Raw genomic sequence first — 24,077 nt, forward strand, 5'->3', positions numbered from 1 at the left:
ATGGGTGTGTCACGCCCTGACCATAGTTTACTATCTATGTTTATAGGTTTTGGTTGGGTATGGGTGTGTCACGCCCTGACCATAGTTTACTATCTATGTTTATAGGTTTTGGTTGGGTATGGGTGTGTCACGCCCTGACCATAGTTTACTATCTATGTTTATAGGTTTTGGTTGGGTATGGGTGTGTCACGCCCTGACCATAGTTTACTATCTATGTTTATAGGTTTTGGTTGGGTATGGGTGTGTCACGCCCTGACCATAGTTTACTATCTATGTTTATAGGTTTTGGTTGGGTATGGGTGTGTCACGCCCTGACCATAGTTTACTATCTATGTTTATAGGTTTTGGTTGGGTATGGGTGTGTCACGCCCTGACCATAGTTATCTATCTATGTTTATAGGTTTTGGTTGGGTATGGGTGTGTCACGCCCTGACCATAGTTTACTATCTATGTTTATAGGTTTTGGTTGGGTATGGGTGTGTCACGCCCTGACCATAGTTTATTATGTATGTTTATAGGTTTTGGTTGGGTATGGGTGTGTCACGCCCTGACCATAGTTTACTATGTATGTTTATAGGTTTTGGTTGGGTATGGGTGTGTCACGCCCTGACCATAGTTTACTATCTATGTTTATAGGTTTTGGTTGGGTATGGGTGTGTCACGCCCTGACCATAGTTTACTATCTATGTTTATAGGTTTTGGTTGGGTATGGGTGTGTCACGCCCTGACCATAGTTTACTATCTATGTTTATAGGTTTTGGTTGGGTATGGGTGTGTCACGCCCTGACCATAGTTTACTATCTATGTTTATAGGTTTTGGTTGGGTATGGGTGTGTCACGCCCTGACCATAGTTTACTATCTATGTTTATAGGTTTTGGTTGGGTATGGGTGTGTCACGCCCTGACCATAGTTTACTATCTATGTTTATAGGTTTTGGTTGGGTATGGGTGTGTCACGCCCTGACCATAGTTTACTATCTATGTTTATAGGTTTTGGTTGGGTATGGGTGTGTCACGCCCTGACCATAGTTATCTATCTATGTTTATAGGTTTTGGTTGGGTATGGGTGTGTCACGCCCTGACCATAGTTATCTATCTATGTTTATAGGTTTTGGTTGGGTATGGGTGTGTCACGCCCTGACCATAGTTTACTATGTATGTTTATAGGTTTTGGTTGGGTATGGGTGTGTCACGCCCTGACCATAGTTTGCTATCTATGTTTATAGGTTTTGGTTGGGTATGGGTGTGTCACGCCCTGACCATAGTTTGCTATCTATGTTTATAGGTTTTGGTTGGGTATGGGTGTGTCACGCCCTGACCATAGTTTGCTATCTATGTTTATAGGTTTTGTTTGGTATGGGTGTGATCTGAGTGGGCATTCTATGCTGTATGTCTCGTTTGTCTTTTCTGTGTTTGGCCTGATATGGTTTTCAATCAGAGGCCTGTGTTAGTCGTTGTCTCTGATTGGGAACCATATTTAGGTAGCCTGTGTTGTCATTGTTGTGTGATTGTCTATGTTAGGTGCTTGTGTCAGCACATTTGGTATATAGCGTCACGGTCGTTTTTCACTTACTCACCTCCAGAAATATCCATTAGTAGGGCTTCACAGACTATGTTATGCTGCCTGGTGTCTTACGAAGTCGTTCAGAGTGCACACTTTTCTTTTTTTAATATATAAATATTCTTGGGTATGTGATTATTTGGGCTTACGCCTAAAATGGTGTGATCGTGAAGGGCGCCGTAAAGGACAGGGCGCAGTTTGCTTCTGAGAATCCACGTCTAACAGTCGCTTCCCAATCACTTATGTCCAGTAGCCTTCAGAAATATCTATTAGGAGGGATTCACTTATTCACATCTCTTTTTTAATCTGTCCTGGCAGCTAAATATTCGGGGCTGTGGGTTTGCGCTAAAGCTGTGGTAACATAGTGTTAAAGTATATGCTCCATGTTCTGCCCCTAACTCGCGAAAGTACGGAATGTGTTTGCAGGGCCGTGGTGGGATTTTTTCGGGAGATATCCTGTATGCAACACCCTGTATATTTGTTTTAGAGAACAAAGGCGGTGAATTCAAACAACAGGAGGGGATGTGGAGACATTCTGTCTACAACCGGGTTGGGGGGCACCGGGCTCTGCTTAGAGATATCAATGTTTAACCCCGGGTGGTCGGCACACACACACCCTTTGTGAACACACACACACCCTTTGTTTTTGAAACGCACACACACACACACACAATCCTGCTGCTCCGTCACACGCACACACACACTCCTGCTGGACCTTGATTTTCCGTCTTTTCTCTTCGTGACAGACTGGGGTGATGTCGGAAAGGACATTTTCCTGTCGTTAAAGGGTGAGATACATTTTTAAAACCAGTGATTTAATTCCAAAATATTTAGTACAAACTTTTTAAAGACGTGTTAGAATTAATTACCAAATTGTACTACTATTTAAACATGCATCATTAGTGTTTTATGTAAAAACTTTGGAGGCCTACAGTTGTACAGCACACTCACGCACGCACCCTGATTTTCTGTGTCTTTTTTCTTCGTGACAGACCGGGGTGTTGGATGGAAAGGACATTTTCCCGTCATTAAAGGGTGAGATATTGTGTATTCTATAATACTTTAAGATCCATAAATATTTAATGCAAAATAATGAATGCTGAATGTAGTTCAGATAGAGCACGATCAGCAGGGCGGGCGATAGAGTACACAACTGTATCAACTGCTTCAATTTCTGACAAAATAATAATATCATTGTATACAATATATTTATTTATTAGACCTACCAACATATAACACAATATTGAGATACTAAAAAATGTATATGCAACCTGTGGACTGATCTAGTCTATGTTGAAATAATCTAAATGACTGCAGCGACCCCTTCATTAAAACTATAGACGCATTTGACCGTAGACCATGTTGTTTTATAATGGTTACATGTTCAGTACACACCCCTGCATTCTATATTATAAAGTAGGCTGTTGGTCTTTGAGGTCCGTTATGTCAATTTGCCTTTATACATCTCATTGACCTACTGTCAACTCCCTCAGTTGTAAACATCTACAATAATCATTAGACGTACGCGTCAGAGTTATCATACCCCGTGTCGGGTTGGTACAGAGTTGGTTAAATCCGCTCTTTTGCTCCCCACTTACATGGGTAATAATCTCCAAGCTGCTCTAAGCTGTGATGTTTTTGGTGTCTCTAGGTTCATCTCTAGACTGTTGAATGAGGCCTGTTTCAACTTTCTGACAAAACCTTTAAAGGTAGTTTGTGAAACTATTCAGTCGTGGATGTATGTAAAACATATTTAACACGTATTGCAGGTTACAGAAGCCTCCTGTTGTACTATGAATCCCCCCTCATCCCTGTGAGATCTTGATGTGTTGGCTCTCTATGTATGTACATGTTTATAATCCACATAGTGTGAATATTGTTTTCCATAAAGTTAATAACCCCCCTAAACCCCCTCTTCCCCTATCGTTAAAGCGTGAGATACATTTTTAAAACCTGTGATTTAATTCAAAATATTTAGTACCTACATTTTAACACATGTTATAATTACAAAATGTTTACTATTTCTTACAGATAAAGGGTCCGGTTAGCCCTGACCATTATCCGTTTCCAATTCACCAACGCAAAGACGCTTGCCCGATCCATCAAAACTCCGTAAGTTTTCCCTCCATGTGTAGATCAACCGTCCTGCCTGTAAATTTTGGGTATGCCCACATCATTAATTAATAAGATGTGTAGAAAACTGTTTAGCCATAGTTAAAGGCCTTTCATAAAGAGGCTGTCATGATTGCCTGTGCCTCATGTTTAACACCTATTGCTTGTTACAGAATACTACTGTTGTACATTTAATATCCCCTAGCAGATTTCGTCGCATTTGCACAAATTCTGTCCTGTTACTGTGGTCTTTTTAAAAGTCAATAAATATGTGTGTAAAGTGTACATGTTTGTTTCACTGTAGATTTGTTTAAGCCCTCCTAGAAACACCTAATTTCATCATCCCACAGCATTAATTAATAAGCTGTGTAGAAGCTGTTTAGCCATAAGTAAAGGCCTTTCATAAAGCGGCTGTCATGATAAACCTGAATCTGAAATGACCTTTAGGATCTTTTCTTTGGGGTTCTAATCTCCCCAGGTGTGCAGGCCCTGCAAATCCTTAGGCTGGAGCCATCTGGAAGCTCTGTGCCTGTACATATAAAGAGAACTAAATAGGAAACTAGGCTGAGAAACATTATTTAGATGGCTGTTTAATTGTTGTTTAAAGCCTGAAATGGACACAATGCCAAGGGACCTTGTTTCTAACACCCCCTCCCCAAAAGTTCCAAAAGTTCAAAACTCAACCCCCCCAGTTCAACCAGGCCCCTAGACATCAATCACCATGACTACTTCAAAGGATGCAATATAGATATAAAATAACACACACCCTCTAACAGAAGTTGAATTTAAGTTTGTAGTTGAATGCACTTACAAAATGGATTTTGAAACTGTGGCGCACATTTCTCTGTAATCATTAGAAGTCGGGTAAAAGTATTGATTTGAAGGAAAGACGAGCAGATTCTGGTAAGTCGAGACGCAACATACAAACTATTATAAAGTTAGGTCGTCAGACATTTAATAGTCAAGATTAGGTCTGATCTATGATCACTGATCATCATGTGTGTAGTGCTGGGGAGAACTTTCAATTTAAGAAGACACAAAGAAAATATTCTGATCAATTCTAAATGAATTATATTTAATTACCAGGTGAATGGTAACGTTACTGTTACAAAAAATATACCAATTTCTAATAAGATTTTAGGACGGTTTGCTGAAGCTGAATAGTAAAAAAAATTGGAGGACGGATTCGATCCCTCTTCTAAAACAGGGCTCTCTGATCCTGTTCCTGGAGAGATACCATCCTGTAGGTTTTCATTACTATTCAGAACTAGTCACCTGATTAAAATAATGAGTTGATTTATAAAATAAATCATGCTATTTCCAGCTGGGATTGGAGTGAAACCCTACCGTAGGGTAGCGCTCCAGAAACAGGGTTGGAGTGAAACCCTACCGGAGGGTCGCGCTCCAGAAACATGATTGGAGTGAAACCCTACCGGAGGGTCGCGCTCCAGAAACAGGGTTGGAGTGAACCCCTACCGGAGGGTAGCGCCCCAGAAACAGGGTTGGAGTGAAACCCTACTGGAGGGTAGCGCTCCAGAAACAGGGTTGGAGTGAAACCCTACTGGAGGGTAGCGCCCCAGAAACAGGGTTGGAGTGAAACCCTACCGGAGGGTAGCGCTCCAGAAACATGGTTGGAGAGACCTGTAATGAAAGACTATGCAAAAGAATACATATGTCGATACAAACGTTGATGTAATAAATTGTGACATCATTTACATAGTTTGCTGTGCTCCCTCACCTAAAAAAAAATACATCACTGCTTATCATGCCGACCGACCTGATGGCCTCCGTTGAAAATGTTGTAAAAAATATCAGGCCGAGGCTACATTCTCTGTCCTGCTACTGGTAGGACTATAACATTATGTGAACTGATCTGAACAGGTTTAGACTGGTCATCTATGATATGTAGGTTATATACAGTACATTCTCTGTCCTGCTACTGGTAGGACTATAACATTATGTGAACTGATCTGAACAGGTTTAGACTGGTCATCTATGATATGTAGGTTATATACAGTACATTCTCTGTCCTGCTACTGGTAGGACTATAACATTATGTGAACTGATCTGAACAGGTTTAGACTGGTCATCTATGATATGTAGGTTATAGCTCAGGTATAGACCTTGATCTGCATATCACTACCAACCCACTACTCTACATTATAACCTAGTATACTTTACATAATATAACATATCACTACCAACCCACTATTATACATTATAACCTAGTCTACTTTAAATAATATAACATCTACATATCACTAACAACCCACTACTATACATTATAACCTCGTCTACTTTACAAAATATAACATATTTGTCAGGACCCGGTTACGAACCTGGGTCGCCTGAGTGAGAAACAGTCACTTAACCAACTGAGCCACGAATAGTCAGCAGAACCCAGAAGATGAGGCAGACACAGCAGTACTTAAGACGGTGTATTTAATAAAGTAAAAAGGAGAAGTCCTTCAATACAAAAATGGCAAATCCAAAAGGTGGTAGGAATAGCACAAAAAAGCCTCAAGAGATACTCAAAAACAAACAGAATTCCACAAGAGCATCCACCGGAATCGACAAGAATACACAGAACACTAGGGCTGGGTGCTAACATACAAACACAGAGCACAGAACTGAGGGAAACTAAGGGTTTAAATACAATCAGGGGAAACGAGGCACAGGTGCAAATAATAATGGGGAACAAGGGAAAAAACATAAGGTCAAAAAGCACAATGGGGGCATCTAGTGACCAAAACCCGGAACAACCCTGGCAAAATCCTGACAGAATCCCCCCCCTAGGAACGGCTCCTGAAGTTCCTACCAGCTCTCTCAGGGTGGAGGGCCCTGAACTGACGAATGAGGTCAGGATCCAGGATGTCTTTGGCAGGAACCCAGGAGCGCTCCTCGGGACCGTAGCCTTCCCAATCCACCAGATACTGCCAGGACCGCTGCACCCGGCGGGAATCCAGTATCCGATGGACGGTATAAGCCGGCTGGCCTCCAATGACACGAGGCGGAGGGGGAGGTCTGTCTGCCGGGACAAGGGGAGAAAAAACAGGTTTTAACAATGAAATGTGAAATGTGGGATTAATCTTAAGGGATCTGGGTAAGTGTAGGCGATAAGAAACTGGGTTAACTCTCCTGGCAACCTTGAAGGGACCGATGTATTTTTGGGACAGCTTGCGAGACTCCACCCGTAGAGGTAAGTCTCTTGTGGAGAGCCAGACTCTCTGGCCGGGGCGCAGGGTAGGCCCGGGACGGCGACGTCTGTTGGCTTGTTGTTGGTACCTCTGTGAGGAACGCATAAGATTAAGACGGGTCTTCCTCCACATAAGCCGACAGCGTCTGACGAACTTCAAGGCTGAAGGCACTCTGACTTCTGCCTCCTGGTCCGGGAACAATGGAGGAGCATAGCCAAACTGACACTCGTGCGGGGACATACCAGTGGAGGAGGAGCGCAAGGTGTTGTGCGCGTATTCGGCCCAAACAATAAAGGATGACCATGTGGACGGGTTGTCACGAGTCATACATCGGAGGGTGGTTTCCAGCTCTTTATTCATCCTCTCTGTTTGGCCGTTGGACTCCGGATGGTACCCTGAAGATAGACTGGCAGAAGCCCCCATGAGTTGGCAGAAGGCCTTCCAAAACCTTGAGGCGAACTGGGGACCTCTGTCAGAAACCATATCTTGAGGAATGCCGAAGACTCGGAACACATGATTAATTACCAACTCAGCCGTTTCCTTGGCAGAAGGTAACTTAGTCAGAGGGACGAACCTGGCCGCCTTTGAAAACCTGTCGATTATGACTAGGATAGTAGTATTGCCATGGGATGGAGGAAGTCCAGTAATAAAGTCCAATGAGATATGGGACCAGGGTCTGTGGGGAACAGGTAAAGGGTGAAGGAGTCCTTGAGGGCGGAGGTGAGAAGATTTGCCCTGGCAGCACACGGGACAGGCATTGACGAAAGTGGCAACGTCTTCTCTTATGGTAGGCCACCAGAACTTACGCTGGATGAACTCCAAGGTGCGACCTACGCCCGGATGACAGGTGAGGCGAGAGGAGTGCCCCCACAGAAGGACCTGAGTCCTCACTGCCTTGGGGACAAACAACCGATTGGCAGGACCTCCTTTCGGGTCCGGTTCGCTAGCTTGAGCACGTCTCACGGTATCCTCAACTTGCCACGAGATCGGAGCCACGATCTTAGCAGCAGGAAGGACAGGCATGTCCGTGTCATCTCGAATGGCAGGAGCGTAGACTCGGGACAGGGCATCCGGTTTGAGATTCTTCGACCCGGGCCGATAGGTGAGGATAAACTGGAATCGATTGAAGAAAAGAGACCATCTAGCTTGTCTAGAGTTCAACCGCTTCGCCTGCTGGATATACTCCAGATTTTTGTGGTCCGTAAGCACTTGAAACAGGTGAGAAGCCCCCTCGAGCCAGTGTCTCCATTCCTTCAATGCCATCTTAACCGCTAGGATTTCACGATCCCCCACATCGTAGTTCCTCTCAGTCGGGGTAAGCCGGTGTGAGAAGAAAGCGCACGGATGAAGCTTCTTGTCTTCACCCCTCTGAGACAGGACAGCTCCAACACCAACCTCTGATGTGTCTACCTCCACCACAAATGGTTCATCCGTAGTCGGTAGTATCAGGATGGGAGCAGAGAGAACGCGCTGCTTGAGTCCTTGGAATGCCGTCTCAGCTTCTCTTCCCCACAAAAACCTTGCATTGCCACCCTTGGTTAAAGCTGAGAGAGGGGCTGCCACCAAGCTGAAGTTCTTGATGAACTTGCAGTAAAAGTTTGTGAAGCCCAGGAAACGCTGAACTTCCTTAACGGATTTGGGGGTGGGCCAATCCGCTACCGCCCCTACCTTCCTGGGGTCCATTTGGACTCGACCGGGTTCCACTACAAATCCCAGGAATTGTACTCGGGATGAATGGAATTCACATTTTTCCGGCTTAACGTACAGGTGGCTGTCTAGGAGGCGTTTGAGTACTTGTCTGACATGCTTAGTGTGTTCTTGAAGAGAGCTCGAAAAAATGAGGATGTCATCCAAGTAAACGAACACAAATATGTTAAGCATATCCCTAAGCACATCGTTTATGAGCGCTTGGAACACCGCTGGGGCGTTGGTCAGGCCGAAGGGCATCACCAAGTATTCATAGTGACCAGTAGGCGTGTTGAAAGCGGTCTTCCACTCGTCACCAGGTCTGATCCGCACAAGATGGTATGCGTTCCGCAGGTCAAGCTTAGTGAAAGCAACTGCTTCCTGGAGCAGCTCGAAGGCTGTGGCCATAAGGGGTAGCGGGTAACGGTTACGGACGGTTATGGCATTGAGTCCCCGGTAGTCGATGCAATGACGTAATCCACCGTCTTTCTTGGCCACAAAGAAAAACCCTGCTCCCGCCGGGGAGGTGGATGGACGCATGAGGCCTGCTTCCAGAGCGTCCTTGATGTAGGTATCCATAGCAGCTCGTTCGGGTGGAGATAGGGAAAAGATCCGACCCCTGGGGGGCAAGTGCCCGGAAACAGGTCGATGGGGCAATCGTAAGGTCTATGGGGTGGTAGCATGGTGGCCCTCTGTTTGCTAAACACCAGTTTGAGGTCATGGTAACACTCGGGAACTCGGGTCAGGTCGATGGATTCTAAAGACTCGGGAGTAGAACTCGGGAATTCTGGAAAATACAAGTAGCTTGGCACGTAGGACCCCACTGCTTGATAGTGCCCACAGACCAGTCGATGTGAGGGTTATGGCTGTGAAGCCAGGGGTATCCAAGGCTGAGAGGGAACTCGGAACAGGAGATCAAATGAAAGTTCATCAATTCCTGGTGTTGTGAAACTGAAAGTCGCAAGGAGGTAGTGACATGAGTGACAAGTCCAGATCCCAAAGGGCTTCCATCCAATGTAGTGACCCTCATGGGTTCACTTAGAGGTTCAGAGGGAACGCCATTCTCCTTCGCCCAGACACCATCCATGAAGTTACCTGCGGCTCCAGAGTCTACCAAGGCTTGAAGGTGAAGCTTGTGGTTGTCCCAGGAGAGGGTGACTGGAATGACCAGACGGGAGTTGGACGGATGGGAGGAGGTTATGTTTCCCGTTACAGTTCCCCCCGGTCTGTACGGGACAGAGCGTTTCCCTGGAGCCCGGGACACGTGGAACGGAAATGGCCCGGTTTGCCGCAATATAGACAGCGTCGCTCCCTCATCCGGCGGTCTCTCTCAGCCTGGGAGATGCGTCCAATCTGCATGGGTTCCGATGGAGCCAGCGAGGATAAAGGTGGGGACTCGGAGCTGGGACTGATAGGGGCTAGAGGTCTACGGTTGAGTTCTCTCTCTCTCAGACGCTGGTCAATGCGTGAGGCCAACTTGATCAGGGACTCGAGATTGTCCGGTGGTTCCCGAGTGGCCAGTTCATCTTGGATAGTGTCGGAAAGGCCTTTCAGAAAGCACACCGTGAGCGCCTCGTTGTTCCAGCCACTTGCTGCTGCCACCGTGCGGAACTGGATGGCATAGTCCGTCACGCTGCGCCAACCTTGGTGGAGAGTCAGGAGCTGTTTGGCTGAGTCAGAACCACTGCTTGGGCCTTGAAACACTCGTTTGAATTCCTCAGCAAAGGCAGAGTAGCTGGCACAGCTGGAACTATGGGCATCCCACACAGCAGTAGCCCAGGCCAGGGCTTTTTCCGACAGCAGGGTGATGATATAAGCGATCTTAGACCGGTCGGTGGGAAACGACGAGGGTTGTAGCTCAAAGGAGAGAGAACATTGGGTGAGAAACCCTTTACAAGCACTTGGATCACCTGAGAACCGTTGGGGAGGTGGAAGACGAGGTTCAGCCAGGGGGTTAACTGCCATGCGTACGTGAATCTGAGGTACTGGGACGGGAACTGTTGCCGGGGTAAGACGATCAGATATTTGCTTAATGGAAGTCAGCATCTCCGACAGAAGATGAGAATGTCTAGCCATTAAGGCCTCTTGCTGAACCAGGGCGGCTTCGTGGCATTGGACAGTCTCCTGGTGGTGGGACAGCATGGCAAAAAGGTCCTGGGAACTGGCTGCCTCTGGGTTCATTTTTGGCTCTGTGTTTCTGTCAGGACCCGGTTACGAACCTGGGTCTCCGGAGTGAGAAACAGTCACTTAACCAACTGAGCCACAAATAGTCAGCAGAACCCAGAAGATGAGGCAGACACAGCAGTACTTAAAACGGTGTATTTAATAAAGTAAAAAGGAGAAGTCCTTCAATACAAAAATGGCAAATCCAAAAGGTGGTAGGAATAGCACAAAAAAGCCTCAAGAGATACTCAAAAACAAAAACAGAATTCCACAAGAGCATCCACCGGAATCGACAAGAATACACAGAACACTAGGGCTGGGTGCTAACATACAAACACAGAGCACAGAACTGAGGGAAACTAAGGGTTTAAATACAATCAGGGGAAACGAGGCACAGGTGCAAATAATAATGGGGAACAAGGGAAAAAACATAAGGTCAAAAAGCACAATGGGGGCATCTAGTGACCAAAACCCGGAACAACCCTGGCCAAATCCTGACACATCTATTACTTGATGCAAATAAACTTTCTGAATGGATCAATGATTTCCCCCTCAGATCAATCATGTCCATTTTATCCCTTCTGTCTACATTCTCAGAAACATTTAGAAAAGAACTGATTGAAAGACAATAAATAGCACACCTTTAAATAATAAAATAAGAATTTGTTCAGACACTTTTAATGAATAAAAATAAGTGTGAGACATGGCCTTATGTTGCTGTACTGTCTATAACTACCTTAACAAACAGTGACTTATTATTATTATTATTATTGTTGCTGTACTGTCTATAACTACCTTAACAAACAGTGACTTATTATAATTATTATTGCTGTACTGTCTATAACTACCTTAACAAACAGTGACTTATTATTATTATTATTATTGTTGCTGTACTGTCTATAACTACCTTAACAAACAGTGACTTATTATAATTATTATTATTGTTGCTGTACTGTCTATAACTACCTTAACAAACCGTGACTTATTATAATTATTATTATTGTTGCTGTACTGTCTATAACTACCTTAACAAACAGTGACTTATTATAATTATTATTATTGTTGCTGTACTGTCTATAACTACCTTAACAAACAGTGACTTATTATAATTATTATTATTGTTGCTGTACTGTCTATAACTACCTTAACAAACAGTGACTTATTATAATTATTATTATTGTTGCTGTACTGTCTATAACTACCTTAACAAACAGTGACTTATTATAATTATTATTATTGTTGCTGTACTGTCTATAACTACCTTAACAAACAGTGACTTATTATTATTATTATTATTGTTGCTGTATAACTACCTTAACAAACAGTGACTTATTATTATTATTATTATTATTGTTGCTGTACTGTCTATAACTACCTTAACAAACTGTGACTTATTATTATTATTATTATTGTTGCTGTACTGTCTATAACTACCTTAACAAACAGTGACTTATTATTATTATTATTATTGTTGCTGTACTGTCTATAACTACCTTAACAAACAGTGACTTATTATTATTATTATTGTTATTATTGTTGCTGTACTGTCTATAACTACCTTAACAAACAGTGACTTATTATTATTATTATTATTGTTTCTGTACTGTCTATAACTACCTTAACAAACAGTGACTTATTATTATTGTTATTGTTGTTGCTGTACTGTCTATAACTACCTTAACAAACAGTGACTTATTATAATTATTATTATTGTTACTGTACTGTCTATAACTACCTTAACAAACAGTGACTTATTATTATTATTATTGTTGTTGCTGTACTGTCTATAACTACCTTAACAAACAGTGACTTATTATTATTATTATTACAGACAGTTGCCATGGAGATGAAATGTCACTACATTAAATCACCTGACTGTTTCTATGTCTGTTAATAAATGTTTTATTTCTCAAAGAGTTAAATGACTAAATGAGAGTTAATAAATGAGAACAATTCAAAAATGACTATGTTAAACACAACCAACATGTTGTATCTCTGTTTAGTTGTCACTGTGTTAACCACAACCAACATGTTGGATCTCTGTTTAGTTGTCACTGTGTTAACCACAACCAACATGTTGGATCTCTGTTTAGTTGTCACTGTGTTAACCACAACCAACATGTTGGATCTCTGTTTAGTTGTCACTGTGTTAAACACAACCAACATGTTGTATCTCTGTTTAGTTGTCACTGTGTTAACCACAACCAACATGTTGGATCTCTGTTTAGTTGTCACTGTGTTAACCACAACCAACATGTTGGATCTCTGTTTAGTTGTCACTGTGTTAACCACAACCAACATGTTGGATCTCTGTTTAGTTGTCACTGTGTTAACCACAACCAACATGTTGGATCTCTGTTTAGTTGTCACTGTGTTAACCACAACCAACATGTTGGATCTCTGTTTAGTTGTCACTGTGTTAACCACAACCAACATGTTGGATCTCTGTTTCGTTGTCACTGTGTTAACCAGAACCAACATGTTGGATCTCTGTTTAGTTGTCACTGTGTTAAACACAACCAACATGTTGGATCTCTGTTTAGTTGTCACTGTGTTAACCACAACCAACATGTTGGATCTCTGTTTAAGGGTCAGTGCTCTAAAATGAGTCTCTCTGGGGAGAGAGAGGAGGAGGGACCTGCCTCTAAAATGAGTCACTCTGGGAAGAGAGAGGAGGGACCTGCCTCTAAAAGGCGTCTCTCTGGGAAGAGAGAGGAGGGACCTGCCCCTAAAAGGCGTCTCTCTGGGGAGAGAGAGGAGGAGGGACCTGCCTCTAAAAGGCGTCTCTCTGGGAAGAGAGAGGAGGGGGACACTGCCTCTAAAATTAGTCTCTCTGGGGAACATGACAGCAAAACTAAGAGGTGATATGACAATATTGTTTAAGAATATATTTTCTAAAACGTTTTGGAATCTGAAAATATTGCTTATGTGTACATTCTATATACTCTAACTGTTCTAGATGTTGTTTTGTTTTGTCGTTGATCCATTTCTCATCAAATCAATTCTATCTTTTTTAAGTGAAATTACTTTAGAATCCTTTATAAAGACTTGAAGTCATTTAATAATTTCTATAAACAATCAAATATAATTTACTAACATTTCTGAAAGTGGACAGAGCGTTTTGGAATGAAACTCTTCTTATGTTTCCCCATCTGAGCTCAGAGTAGATGAGAGATGTAATGTTTGTCTCTGTTGTGTTGAAGACCAATCCAGCAGGAGAGACCAGCCTCCCCTGTTCCCAGCTGTGTGTCCATGAAGAGTGACGGGTCTATGGATCATCCTATAGAGTTTAGAGAGGGAGACTTTTCTACTGAACAAAGGTAAGAAGAACTCATGGGTCCTGGTCAGTGAGTTGAACAGTGAGTGTGAGTGTGTGTGTGAGTGAGTGAGTGAGTGAGTGAGTGAGTGAGTGAGTGAGTGAGTGAGTGAGTGAGTGAGTGCGTGCATGCGTGCGTGTGTGTGTGTGTGTGTTCTCCCTGGATGAGGAGATGTAATCTCATGTTTTGTCCACAGAAACCAACAGGAGAGATCAGAGTCAGAGATTCTCAGTGGTCAGTCTTCCCAGAGTCATCAAACAGACCTGGCCTCCATATTCAGTGTATGTGGTCCTGTTATGTACATTTGTTTTTGTTTACCTCAAGTAAAGTTGATCTGTCAATCATTCATTAATGTGTTAATGAGAAAGCATTTATTCTCTTGCTTAACTTATTTACTTGATTTATTTCAGTTGCTTGAAGAGAAAATTATGACATTTATGAGGAACGAGCTGAAGATGTTCAAGAGGATTCTTAGTCCAGAACTCCCAGAAGGCTTTGAGAGTCAGAAGCAGGATAAGGAAGTGGTGGACCCTGAAGATGAGAAGCAGGAGAGCAGTGCCAGAGAGGGGGCTCTGAAGATCACACTGCACATCCTGAGGAAAATGAACCAGAAGGAGCTTGCTGACACACTGGAGAAATGTAAGATCTGTCTGCCTCATGTTGAATGCTGTTTTATAACATTTAAAAGCTGTAGCTAAAGTCCAGCTAAAGTAGTTGTGTAACTCAATGATATTGTAGCAGCCTTAACACAACACCTAGTGACCTCATCAAGTAGCAGCAGGGATGTGTTGTGGTGATTAATTTAGAGAGAGAGAGAACATTAATAATACCATCAATAATACCAATAATAATATAATCAGTCACACCAGTCTGTAATGCATTATGAAAACATTTACACGTTTATACAGTCAGTTAAGAGAATAAATTATTATAATGTAAAAACAGTCCTATATACTGTAGGCATTAAAACAGACGTAATATTAATATCCTCTGTGTTATTTCTAGATTCAGATGATCCTGCTGTGATTTGCCAACGTGAACTCAAATCTAATCTAAAGAAGAAATTTCAATGTGTATTTGAGGGGATCGCTAAACAAGGAAACCCAACACTTCTCAATAAGATCTACACAGAGCTCTACATCACAGAGGGTGGAACAGGAGAGGTCAATAATGAACATGAGCTGAGACAGATTGAGACAACAACCAGGAAACAAGCAAGACCAGAGACTGCAATCAAATGTAACGACATCTTCAAACCCTTAACTGGACAAGACAAACATTTCAGAACTGTGCTGACAAAGGGAGTCGCTGGCATTGGAAAAACAGTCTCTGTGCAGAAGTTCATTCTGGACTGGGCTGAAGGAAAAGCAAATCAGGATGTCCAATTTGTATTTTCATTCCCTTTTCGGGAGCTGAATTTGATGAAAGAGGACAAACACACTTTCATTGAACTTCTTCAACACTTCTCAATGGAAACCAAACAATCAGGAATCTCCATCAACAACAAGTACAAAGTTCTGTTCATCTTTGATGGTCTGGATGAGTGCCGACTGCCCCTAGACTTCCAGAAAAACAAGATCTGTTGGGACGTCACAGAGTCAACCTCGGTGGATGTTCTGCTGACAAATCTCATCAAGGGAAATCTGCTTCCCTCTGCTCTCCTCTGGATAACTACCCGACCTGCAGCAGCCAATAAGATCCCTTCAGGGTGTGTTGACCAGGTGACAGAGGTACGAGGGTTCAATGACCCAGAGAAGGAGGAGTACTTCAGGAAGAGATTCAGTGATGAGGACCTGGCCAGCAGAATCATCTCACACATAAAGACATCAAGGAGCCTCCACATCATGTGCCACATTCCAGTCTTCTGTTGGATTTCTGCAACAGTCCTTGAACACATGCTGGAACATAAGAGAGACGAGATGCCCAAGACTCTGACTGAGATGTACACACACCTTGTGGTGTTTCATACCAAACAGAAGAATGAAAAGTATCTTGGGAAAGAAGAGACAGGTCCACACTGGAATAAAGAAAACATTCTGTCACTGGGAAAACTGGCTTTTCAACAGCTTGTGAAGGGCAATCTGATTTTCTATGAAGAAGACCTGAAAGAGTCTGGCATTGATGTCAATGAAGCCTCAGTGTACTCAGGATTGTGCACACAGCTCTTTAAAGAGGAACGTGGGCTGTACCAGAACAAGGTGTACTGCTTTGTTCATCTGAGCATTCAGGAGTTTCTGGCTGCTGTATATGTGTTCCTCTCATTCATCAACAACAATGAGAATCTAATGGACAAACTGCAAACAAAAGACGAGCCTGAAGTTACTGTCTACAAGAGTGCTGTGGATAAAGCCTTACAAAGTGAGACGGGAAACCTGGACCTTTTCCTCCGCTTCCTTCTGGGCCTCTCACTGGAGTCCAATCAGAAGTACTTACGAGGTCTACTGACAAAGACAAGAAGCAGCTCACAGAGCCATGAAGAAACAGTCAAGTACATCAAGGAGAAGATCAGGGAGAATCCCTCTCCAGAGAGGAGCATCAATCTGTTCCACTGTCTGAATGAACTGGATGACCATTCTCTAGTGGAGGAGATCCAAAGATACCTGAGATCAGGAAGTCTCTCAAAACCCAACCTGTCACCTGCACAGTGGTCAGCTCTGGTCTTTGTGTTGCTGACTTCAGAAAAGGAGCTGGATGTGTTTGACCTGAAGAAATACTCCAGATCAGAGGAAGGTCTTCTGAGGCTGCTGCCAGTGGTCAAAGCCTCCAGAGCTGCTCTGTGAGTAAATAAAATGACATTTAGAACTAATCATCAGGAAGAAAGATTCAGTTTAGAGAAAAATATGTATTATAATATGTATATAATATTATATTGAAAAACATACTGAATAAATGCATAGATTTTTACATTATTACAACATTATGACCATACAATAATTGGAGATGGAAGATGAATCTATATGTTGTTTGAGAGAATAAACCAAATGCATCTGCCATTGGCCTTCTACACTACTGGTGTTAAATGAGCAGTGTGTTTGTGAAGTCATGATGATCTATTTGTCAGGCTGTCAGGCTGTGGAGTCACAGAGGAAGGCTGTGCTTCTCTGGTCTCAGCTCTGGAGTCAAACCCCTCACACCTGAGAGAGCTGGACCTGAGTAACAATGACCTGAAGGATTCAGGAGTGGAGCTGCTCTCTGCTGGACTGGGGAATCCCCACTGTAAACTGGAGACTCTGAGGTCAGTATTCCTGTAGTTGGTCAACAAGTGATAACTGTTCACCAGATCCACATGTGTTTACCAGACACACATAGTCCACACCATATGTGTTTGGACAGTGAAGCTTACAGTTTTAAATGTGGTGCTATGCTCCAGCATTTTGGATTTGAGATATAATGTTTCATATTAGGTGACAGTACAGAATGTCACCTTTTATTTGAGGTTAATTAATGCTCGTTAAGAAAGGAGTTATGTATCCATTTAAAGAAGTCTTAATAATTTAAATTAATTTTGTCAAAAGTTTAGTATTTGGTCACATATTCCATGCCTGCAGTGATTACATCAGGCTTGTGATTCTACTAACTTGTTGAATTAATTTGCAGTTTGTCTTGGTTGTGTTTTGGATGTTTTTCCTGATAGAAACTGAATGGTGAATAATGTCCTGTCATTTTGGAGTCACTTCACTTGTATTGTCAGTAAGAATAGAAGATGTTTCTGAACACTTCTACATTCATGTAGATGCTACTATGATTATGAATAATCATGAATGAATAATGATGAATGAGAAAGTTACAGAGGTACAAAGATCAGACCCCCTCTGTTATTGGTAATGGTGAGAGGTTAGCATGTTTTGTTGTAGCCTCTGTTATTGGTAATGGTTAGAGGTTAGCATGTTTTGTTGTAGCCTCTGTTATTGGTAATGGTGAGAGGTTAGCATGTTTTGTTGTAGTCTCTGTTATTGGTAATGGTGAGAGGTTAACATGTTTTGTTGTAGCCTCTGTTATTGCTAATGGTGAGAGGTTAGCATGTTTTGTTGTAGCCTCTGTTATTGGTAATGGTGAGAGGTTAGCATGTTATGTTGTAGTCTCTGTTATTGGTAATGGTGAGAGGTTAGCATGTTTTGTTGTAGCCTCTGTTATTGCTAATGGTGAGAGGTTAGCATGTTTTGTTGTAGCCTCTGTTATTGGTAATGGTGAGAGGTTAGCATGTTATGTTGTAGTCTCTGTTATTGGTAATGGTGAGAGGTTAGCATGTTTTGTTGTAGCCAAAAGACATTCAGGATTAATGTATTATTGTTTAGAAATATGTTATCTACTCACTTAGATATACAATTATTCTGGTGTGGACTGAATACTCAATACAATCTAAATCTGATTCCTCACTGTCTGTCTTTTGACTGATACTGCTTTTTAAACTGGTCTGGTCAGTCTACTCAAATGTTTGTACTAAACATTTTTCTATCTGCAGGCAATACTTTGATAATTTGTTATTTCCAATAATGATACATTAATTTATGAATAGATATGGCAGGTTTCAGGACACTGATGTACCTGCATATTTAGAAACAAATGCCTCTCCATTTTCACCACCAAATAATAGCCGTGTGATTTTAATATGATTTGACTCTTTGCAGGCTGTCACGCTGTCTAGTCACAGAGGAAGGCTGTGCTTCTCTGGTCTCAGCTCTGAGGTCAAACCCCTCACACCTGAGAGAGCTGGACCTGAGCTACAATCACCCAGGAGACTCAGGAGTCAGACTGCTCTCTGCTGGACTGGAGGATCCACACTGCAGACTGGAGAAACTCAAGTATGTAGAGGGTTTATGTCAATGTTCATATCAGACATGTTGGACTTATCAGGCTGGTTAAGAAAAACATTCTGACCACCACTTGGACAAAGTTATATGCTGACTGTGTGTGTGTGTGTGTGTGTGTGTTCAGTGTGTGTGTGTGAGTTCAGGTGTATCCCTCAATGACTGTCTGTTCTTCTGCTTACCGCTACAGTGTGGAACATGGTGGAGAGTACACAATGAAACCTGGACTTAGAAAATGTGAGTGTTGACTGAATGTTACCAAGAATAAGTCTTAATTCAAGTAAAGTCAAAGTAAAAGACCACCATCATTACTGACTTGGTCATATTAAATATCAGCTGTAGTTCTACAGAAGCAGAAATCAGGGACACCAAAGTTTACAAAGAATTGATTTGACAATATGTGTGTGCGTGTGTGTGTGTGTGTGTGTGTGTGTGTGTGTGTGTGTAATTAATGGGAATAAGTGTGTTTTATATTACCATACAGTATAACATGTGATCATTCAACAAGTCTCAAGTTACCTTAACTTCTCCTTTTGATACCTAGAAACAGCTACATTAAATGAATTAGTGAAAAGTGAGTTAACATTCTAATGTGAATGATGATGATTTCTAATATTGTGTCTGGTTTCATCCATCAGATGTCTGTGATCTCACACTGGACCTAAACACAGTAGACAGACTCCTCTCTCTGTCTGAGGAGAACAGAAAGTTGACATGTAGGACAGAGGAGCAGCCGTATCCTGATCACCCAGAGAGATTTGAGGACTGTGGACAGGTGCTGTGTAGAGAGGGTCTGACTGGGCGCTGTTACTGGGAGGTAGAGTGGAGTGGGAGAAGGGCTGATATAGGAGTGACATATAAAGGAATCAGCAGGAGAGGAGGGGTTAAGGACTGTTATCTTGGATGGAATGACAAGTCCTGGAGTCTGTTCTGCTCTGACAACAGTTACACTGCCAGGCACAATAATAATCACATTACCATAGACGTCCCCCCTTCCAGCTCCCACAGAGTAGGAGTGTATCTGGACTGGCCAGCCGGCACTCTGTCCTTCTACAGAGTCTCCTCTGACACACTGACCCACCTGAACACATTCACCTCCACATTCACTGAGCCCCTCTATCCAGGGATTCATTTTTGGTATGATGGCGACTCAGTGTCTCTGTGTCAAACACAACATGATGTTTCACTCTAATCATGGTTCAGTTATACACACTGGAGCATCAATGTAGAATATCTCTCTGTGTGTAAACATCTCTATCCAGGGTGACTCCTCTTCAGTGTCTCTGTGTCAAACACAACATGATGTTTCACTCTATTCTTATGTGTTTATTTAACCTTTATTTAACCTATATTTAACTAGACAAGTCAGTTCTTATTTTACAATGACTTCCTACCCCGGCCAAACCCTCCTCTAACCCAGACGATGCTGGGCCAATTGTGTTGCCTTTCCCGATCGTTATTGTATCTGTTGAGATACAGTCTGGGACTGAACCAGGGTCTGGAGTGACACCTCTAGCTCTGAGATGCTGTGCCTTAGACCGCTGTGATACAGCCTGGGACTGAACCAGGGTCTGGAGTGACACCTCTAGCTCTGAGATGCTGTGCCTTAGACCGCTGTGATACAGCCTGGGACTGAACCAGGGTCTGGAGTGACACCTCTAGCTCTGAGATGCTGTGCCTTAGACCGCTGTGATACAGCCTGGGACTGAACCAGGGTCTGTAGTGACACCTCTAGCTCTGAGATGCTGTGCCTTAGACCGCTGTGATACAGCCTGGGACTGAACCAGGGTCTGGAGTGACACCTCTAGCTCTGAGATGCTGTGCCTTAGACCGCTGTGATACAGCCTGGGACTGAACCAGGGTCTGTAGTGACACCTCTAGCTCTGAGATGCTGTGCCTTAGACCGCTGTGATACAGCCTGGGACTGAACCAGGGTCTGGAGTGACACCTCTAGCTCTGAGATGCTGTGCCTTAGACCGCTGTGATACAGCCTGGGACTGAACCAGGGTCTGGAGTGACACCTCTAGCTCTGAGATGCCTTAGACCGCTGCGCCACTCAGGAGCGTGTTACCTTTGACTTACCAGTCATTTACTGATGTAATGGAACACTGATGTAATGGAACACTGATGTAATGGAACACTGATGTAATGGAACACTGATGTAATGGAACACTGATGTTATGGAACACTGATGTAATGGAACACTGATGTAATGGAACACTGATGTAATGGAACACTGATGTAATGGAACACTGATGTAATGGAACACTGATGTAATGGAACACTAAGTCAAGAGTTGTTCATTAGTGGTCTGAAGGGGATTTGATGCTACATCTGTATGTTAACCCTTTACTGGGAAGTTGTGTCTGAGTTTCATTAGTGGTCTGAAGGGGATGAGATGCCAACATATTTATCTCTCATACATCCCACTTATACTCGGCCCACTTACTCACCCACACACATAGAGGTTGGAGACTTGGAGCAGTGTCGACCACAGACCCTGGAGCAGTGTCGTGCCCTGCTCAACCACACTGTCATTGGTGTGTGTGTGGTGCAGGTAAGAAATCTTTGTACTGGTAATTAGTATTCCTCATCACTGTCTCTATTCCCCTGTGGCTCAGTTGGTAGAGCAAGGGCTTAGCAACATCAGGGTTGTGGGTTTGACTCCCACAGGGGACGGGCGGCAGGGTAGCCTAGTGGTTAGAGAGTTGGACTAGTAACCGAAAGGTTGCCATTGTGTTTTTGTTTTTTCCATGGTAACAGAATGTACAGTTGAAATCTGAAGTTTACATACACTTAGGTTGGAGTCATTAAAACTTGTTTTTCAACCACTCCCCAAATATCTTGTTACCAAACTATAGTTTTGGGAAGTCAGTTAGGACATTTACTTTGTGCATGAAACAATTCATTTTTCCAACAATTGTTTACAGACAGATTATTTCACTTATAATTCACTGTATCACAATTCCAGTGGGTCAGAAGTTTACATACACTAAGTTGACTGTGCCTTTAAACAGCTTGGAAAATTCCAGAAAATTATGTCATGGCTTTAGAAGCTTCTGATATGCTAGATGACATCATTTGAGTCAATTGGAGGTGTACCTGTGGATGTATTTCAAGGCCTACCTTCAAACTCAGTGCCTCTTTGCTTGACATCATGGGAAAATCAATAGAAATCAGCCAACACCTCAGAAAAAAAATTGGAGACCTCCACAAGTCTGGTTCATGCTTGGGAGCAATTTCCAAATGCCTGAAGGTACCACGTTCATCTGTTCAAACAATAGTACGCAAGTACAAACACCATGGGACCACGCAGCCTTCATACCGCTCAGGAAGGAGACGTGTTCTGCCTCCTAGAGATGAACGTACTTTGTTGCGAAAAGTGCAAATCAATCCCAGAACAACAGCTAAGGACCTTGTGAAGATTCTGGAGGAAACCGGTACAAAAGTATCTATATCCACAGTAAAATGAGTCCTATATCGACATAACCTGAAAGGCCTCTCAGCAAGGAAAAAGCTACTGCTCCAAAACCTCCATAAAAAAGCCAGACTACGGTTTGCAATTGCACATGCGGACAAAGATCGTACTTTTTGGAGAAATGTCCTCTGGTGTGATGAAGCAAAAATAGAACTGTTTGGCCATAATGACCATCATTATGTTTGGAAGAAAAAGGGGGAAGCTTGCAAGCCGAAGAACACCATACCAACCGTGAAGCACGGGGGTGGCAGCATCATGCTGTGGGGGTGCTTTGTTGCAGGAGGGTCTGGTGCACTTTACAAAATAGATTGCATCAGGAGAAAGGACATTTTGTGGACATATTGAAGCAACATCGTAAGAATTCAGTCAGGAACTTAAAGCTTGGTCGCAAATGGGTCTTCCAAATGGACAATGACCCCAAGCACACTTCCAAATTTGAGGGAAAATGGCTTAAGGACAACAAAGTCAAGGTATTGGAGTGGCCATCACAAAGCCCTGACCTCAATCCTATAGAAAATAGTGTGCAGAACTGAAAAAGTGTATGGAATGGGCCAAAATCCACCCAACTTATTGTGGGAAGCTTGTGGAAGGCTACCTGAAACGCTTGACCCAAGTTAAACAATGTAAAGGCAATGCTACCAAATACTACTTGAGTATATGTAAACTTCTGACCCACTGGGAATGTGATGAAAGAAATAATAGCTGAATAAATCATTCTCTCTACTATTATTCTGACATTTCACATTCTTACAATAAAGTGGTGATCTTAAGTGACCTAAAACAGGGAATTTGTTACTAGGATTAAATGTCAGGAATTGTAAAAAAAAAACTGAGTTCAAATGTATTTGGCTAAGGTGTACTATAACCCAGGGTGTTTAACTATACCCCCTCTAACCCAGGGTCTAACTATACCCCCTCTAACCCAGGGTCTTTAACTATACCCCCTCTAACCCAGGGTCTAACTATACCCCTCTAACCCAGGGTCTTTAAATATACCCCCTCTAAACCAGGGTCTTAAACTAAACCCCCTCTAACCCAGGGTCTTTAACTATACCCCCTCTAACCCAGGGTCTAACTATACCCCCTCTAACCCAGGGTCTTTAACTATACCCCCTCTAACCCAGGGTCTTTAACTATACCCCCTCAAACCCAGGGTCTTACTATACCCCCTCTAACCCAGGGTCTTTAACTATACCCCCTCTAACCCAGGGTCTTTTACTATACCCCCTCTAACCCAGGGTCTTTAACTATACCCCCTCTAACCCAGGGTCTTTAACTATACCCCCTCTAACCCAGGGTCTAACTATACCCCCTCTAACCCAGGGTCTTTAACTATACCCCTCTAACCGAGGGTCTTTCACTATACCCCCTCTAACCCAGGGTCTTTAACTATACCCCCTCTAACCCAGGGTCTTTAACTATACCCCCTCTAATAAGAGACCTCTGGGTATAAGGAGTAGGCCAGCCCTTAATAAGAGACCTCTGGGTATAAGGAGTAGGCCAGCCCTTAATAAGAGACCTCTGGGTATAAGGAGTAGGTCAGCCCTTAATAAGAGACCTCTGGGTATAAGGAGTAGGCCAGCCCTTAATAAGAGACCTCTGGGTATAAGGAGTAGGACCCCCTTAATAAGAGACCTCAGGGTATAAGGAGTAGGACAGCCCTTAATAAGAGACCTCAGGGTATAAGGAGTAGGACAGCCTTTAATAAGAGACCTATGGGTATAAGGAGTAGGCCCCCCTTAATAAGAGACCTCA

General features: G+C 43.0%; 1 protein-coding gene across 1 annotated transcript; it reads left to right on the forward strand.

The window, feature by feature from the left end:
* The first annotated feature begins 2,999 nt into the window (after positions 1-2,999).
* Positions 3,000-23,151, forward strand: LOC135554803 (NLR family CARD domain-containing protein 3-like). Its single transcript, XM_064987241.1, has 11 exons — positions 3,000-3,270; positions 3,593-3,673; positions 13,309-13,580; positions 13,923-14,039; positions 14,233-14,317; positions 14,447-14,675; positions 15,042-16,812; positions 17,098-17,271; positions 18,665-18,838; positions 19,035-19,081; positions 19,483-23,151. The coding sequence occupies exons 1-11, from the start codon at positions 3,160-3,162 to the stop codon at positions 20,034-20,036; spliced, it is 3,615 nt and encodes a 1,204-aa protein (XP_064843313.1). The 5' UTR covers positions 3,000-3,159; the 3' UTR covers positions 20,037-23,151.
* Positions 23,152-24,077: the final 926 nt, after the last annotated feature.

This window comes from Oncorhynchus masou, chromosome 14 (assembly GCF_036934945.1).
Source record: "Oncorhynchus masou masou isolate Uvic2021 chromosome 14, UVic_Omas_1.1, whole genome shotgun sequence".
NCBI lineage: Eukaryota > Metazoa > Chordata > Actinopteri > Salmoniformes > Salmonidae > Oncorhynchus > Oncorhynchus masou.

Excerpts from the sequence above, each read along its gene's own strand:
- LOC135554803 (XM_064987241.1), top strand. The coding sequence starts at position 3,160 with ATGGGTAATAATCTCCAAGCTGCTCTAAGCTGTGATGTTTTTGGTGTC. Across the intron at positions 3,674-13,308 it reads GCCCGATCCATCAAAACTCC|GGTCAGTGCTCTAAAATGAG; the intron begins GTAAGTTTTCCC and ends TCTCTGTTTAAG. Across the intron at positions 16,813-17,097 it reads AAAGCCTCCAGAGCTGCTCT|GCTGTCAGGCTGTGGAGTCA; the intron begins GTGAGTAAATAA and ends TCTATTTGTCAG.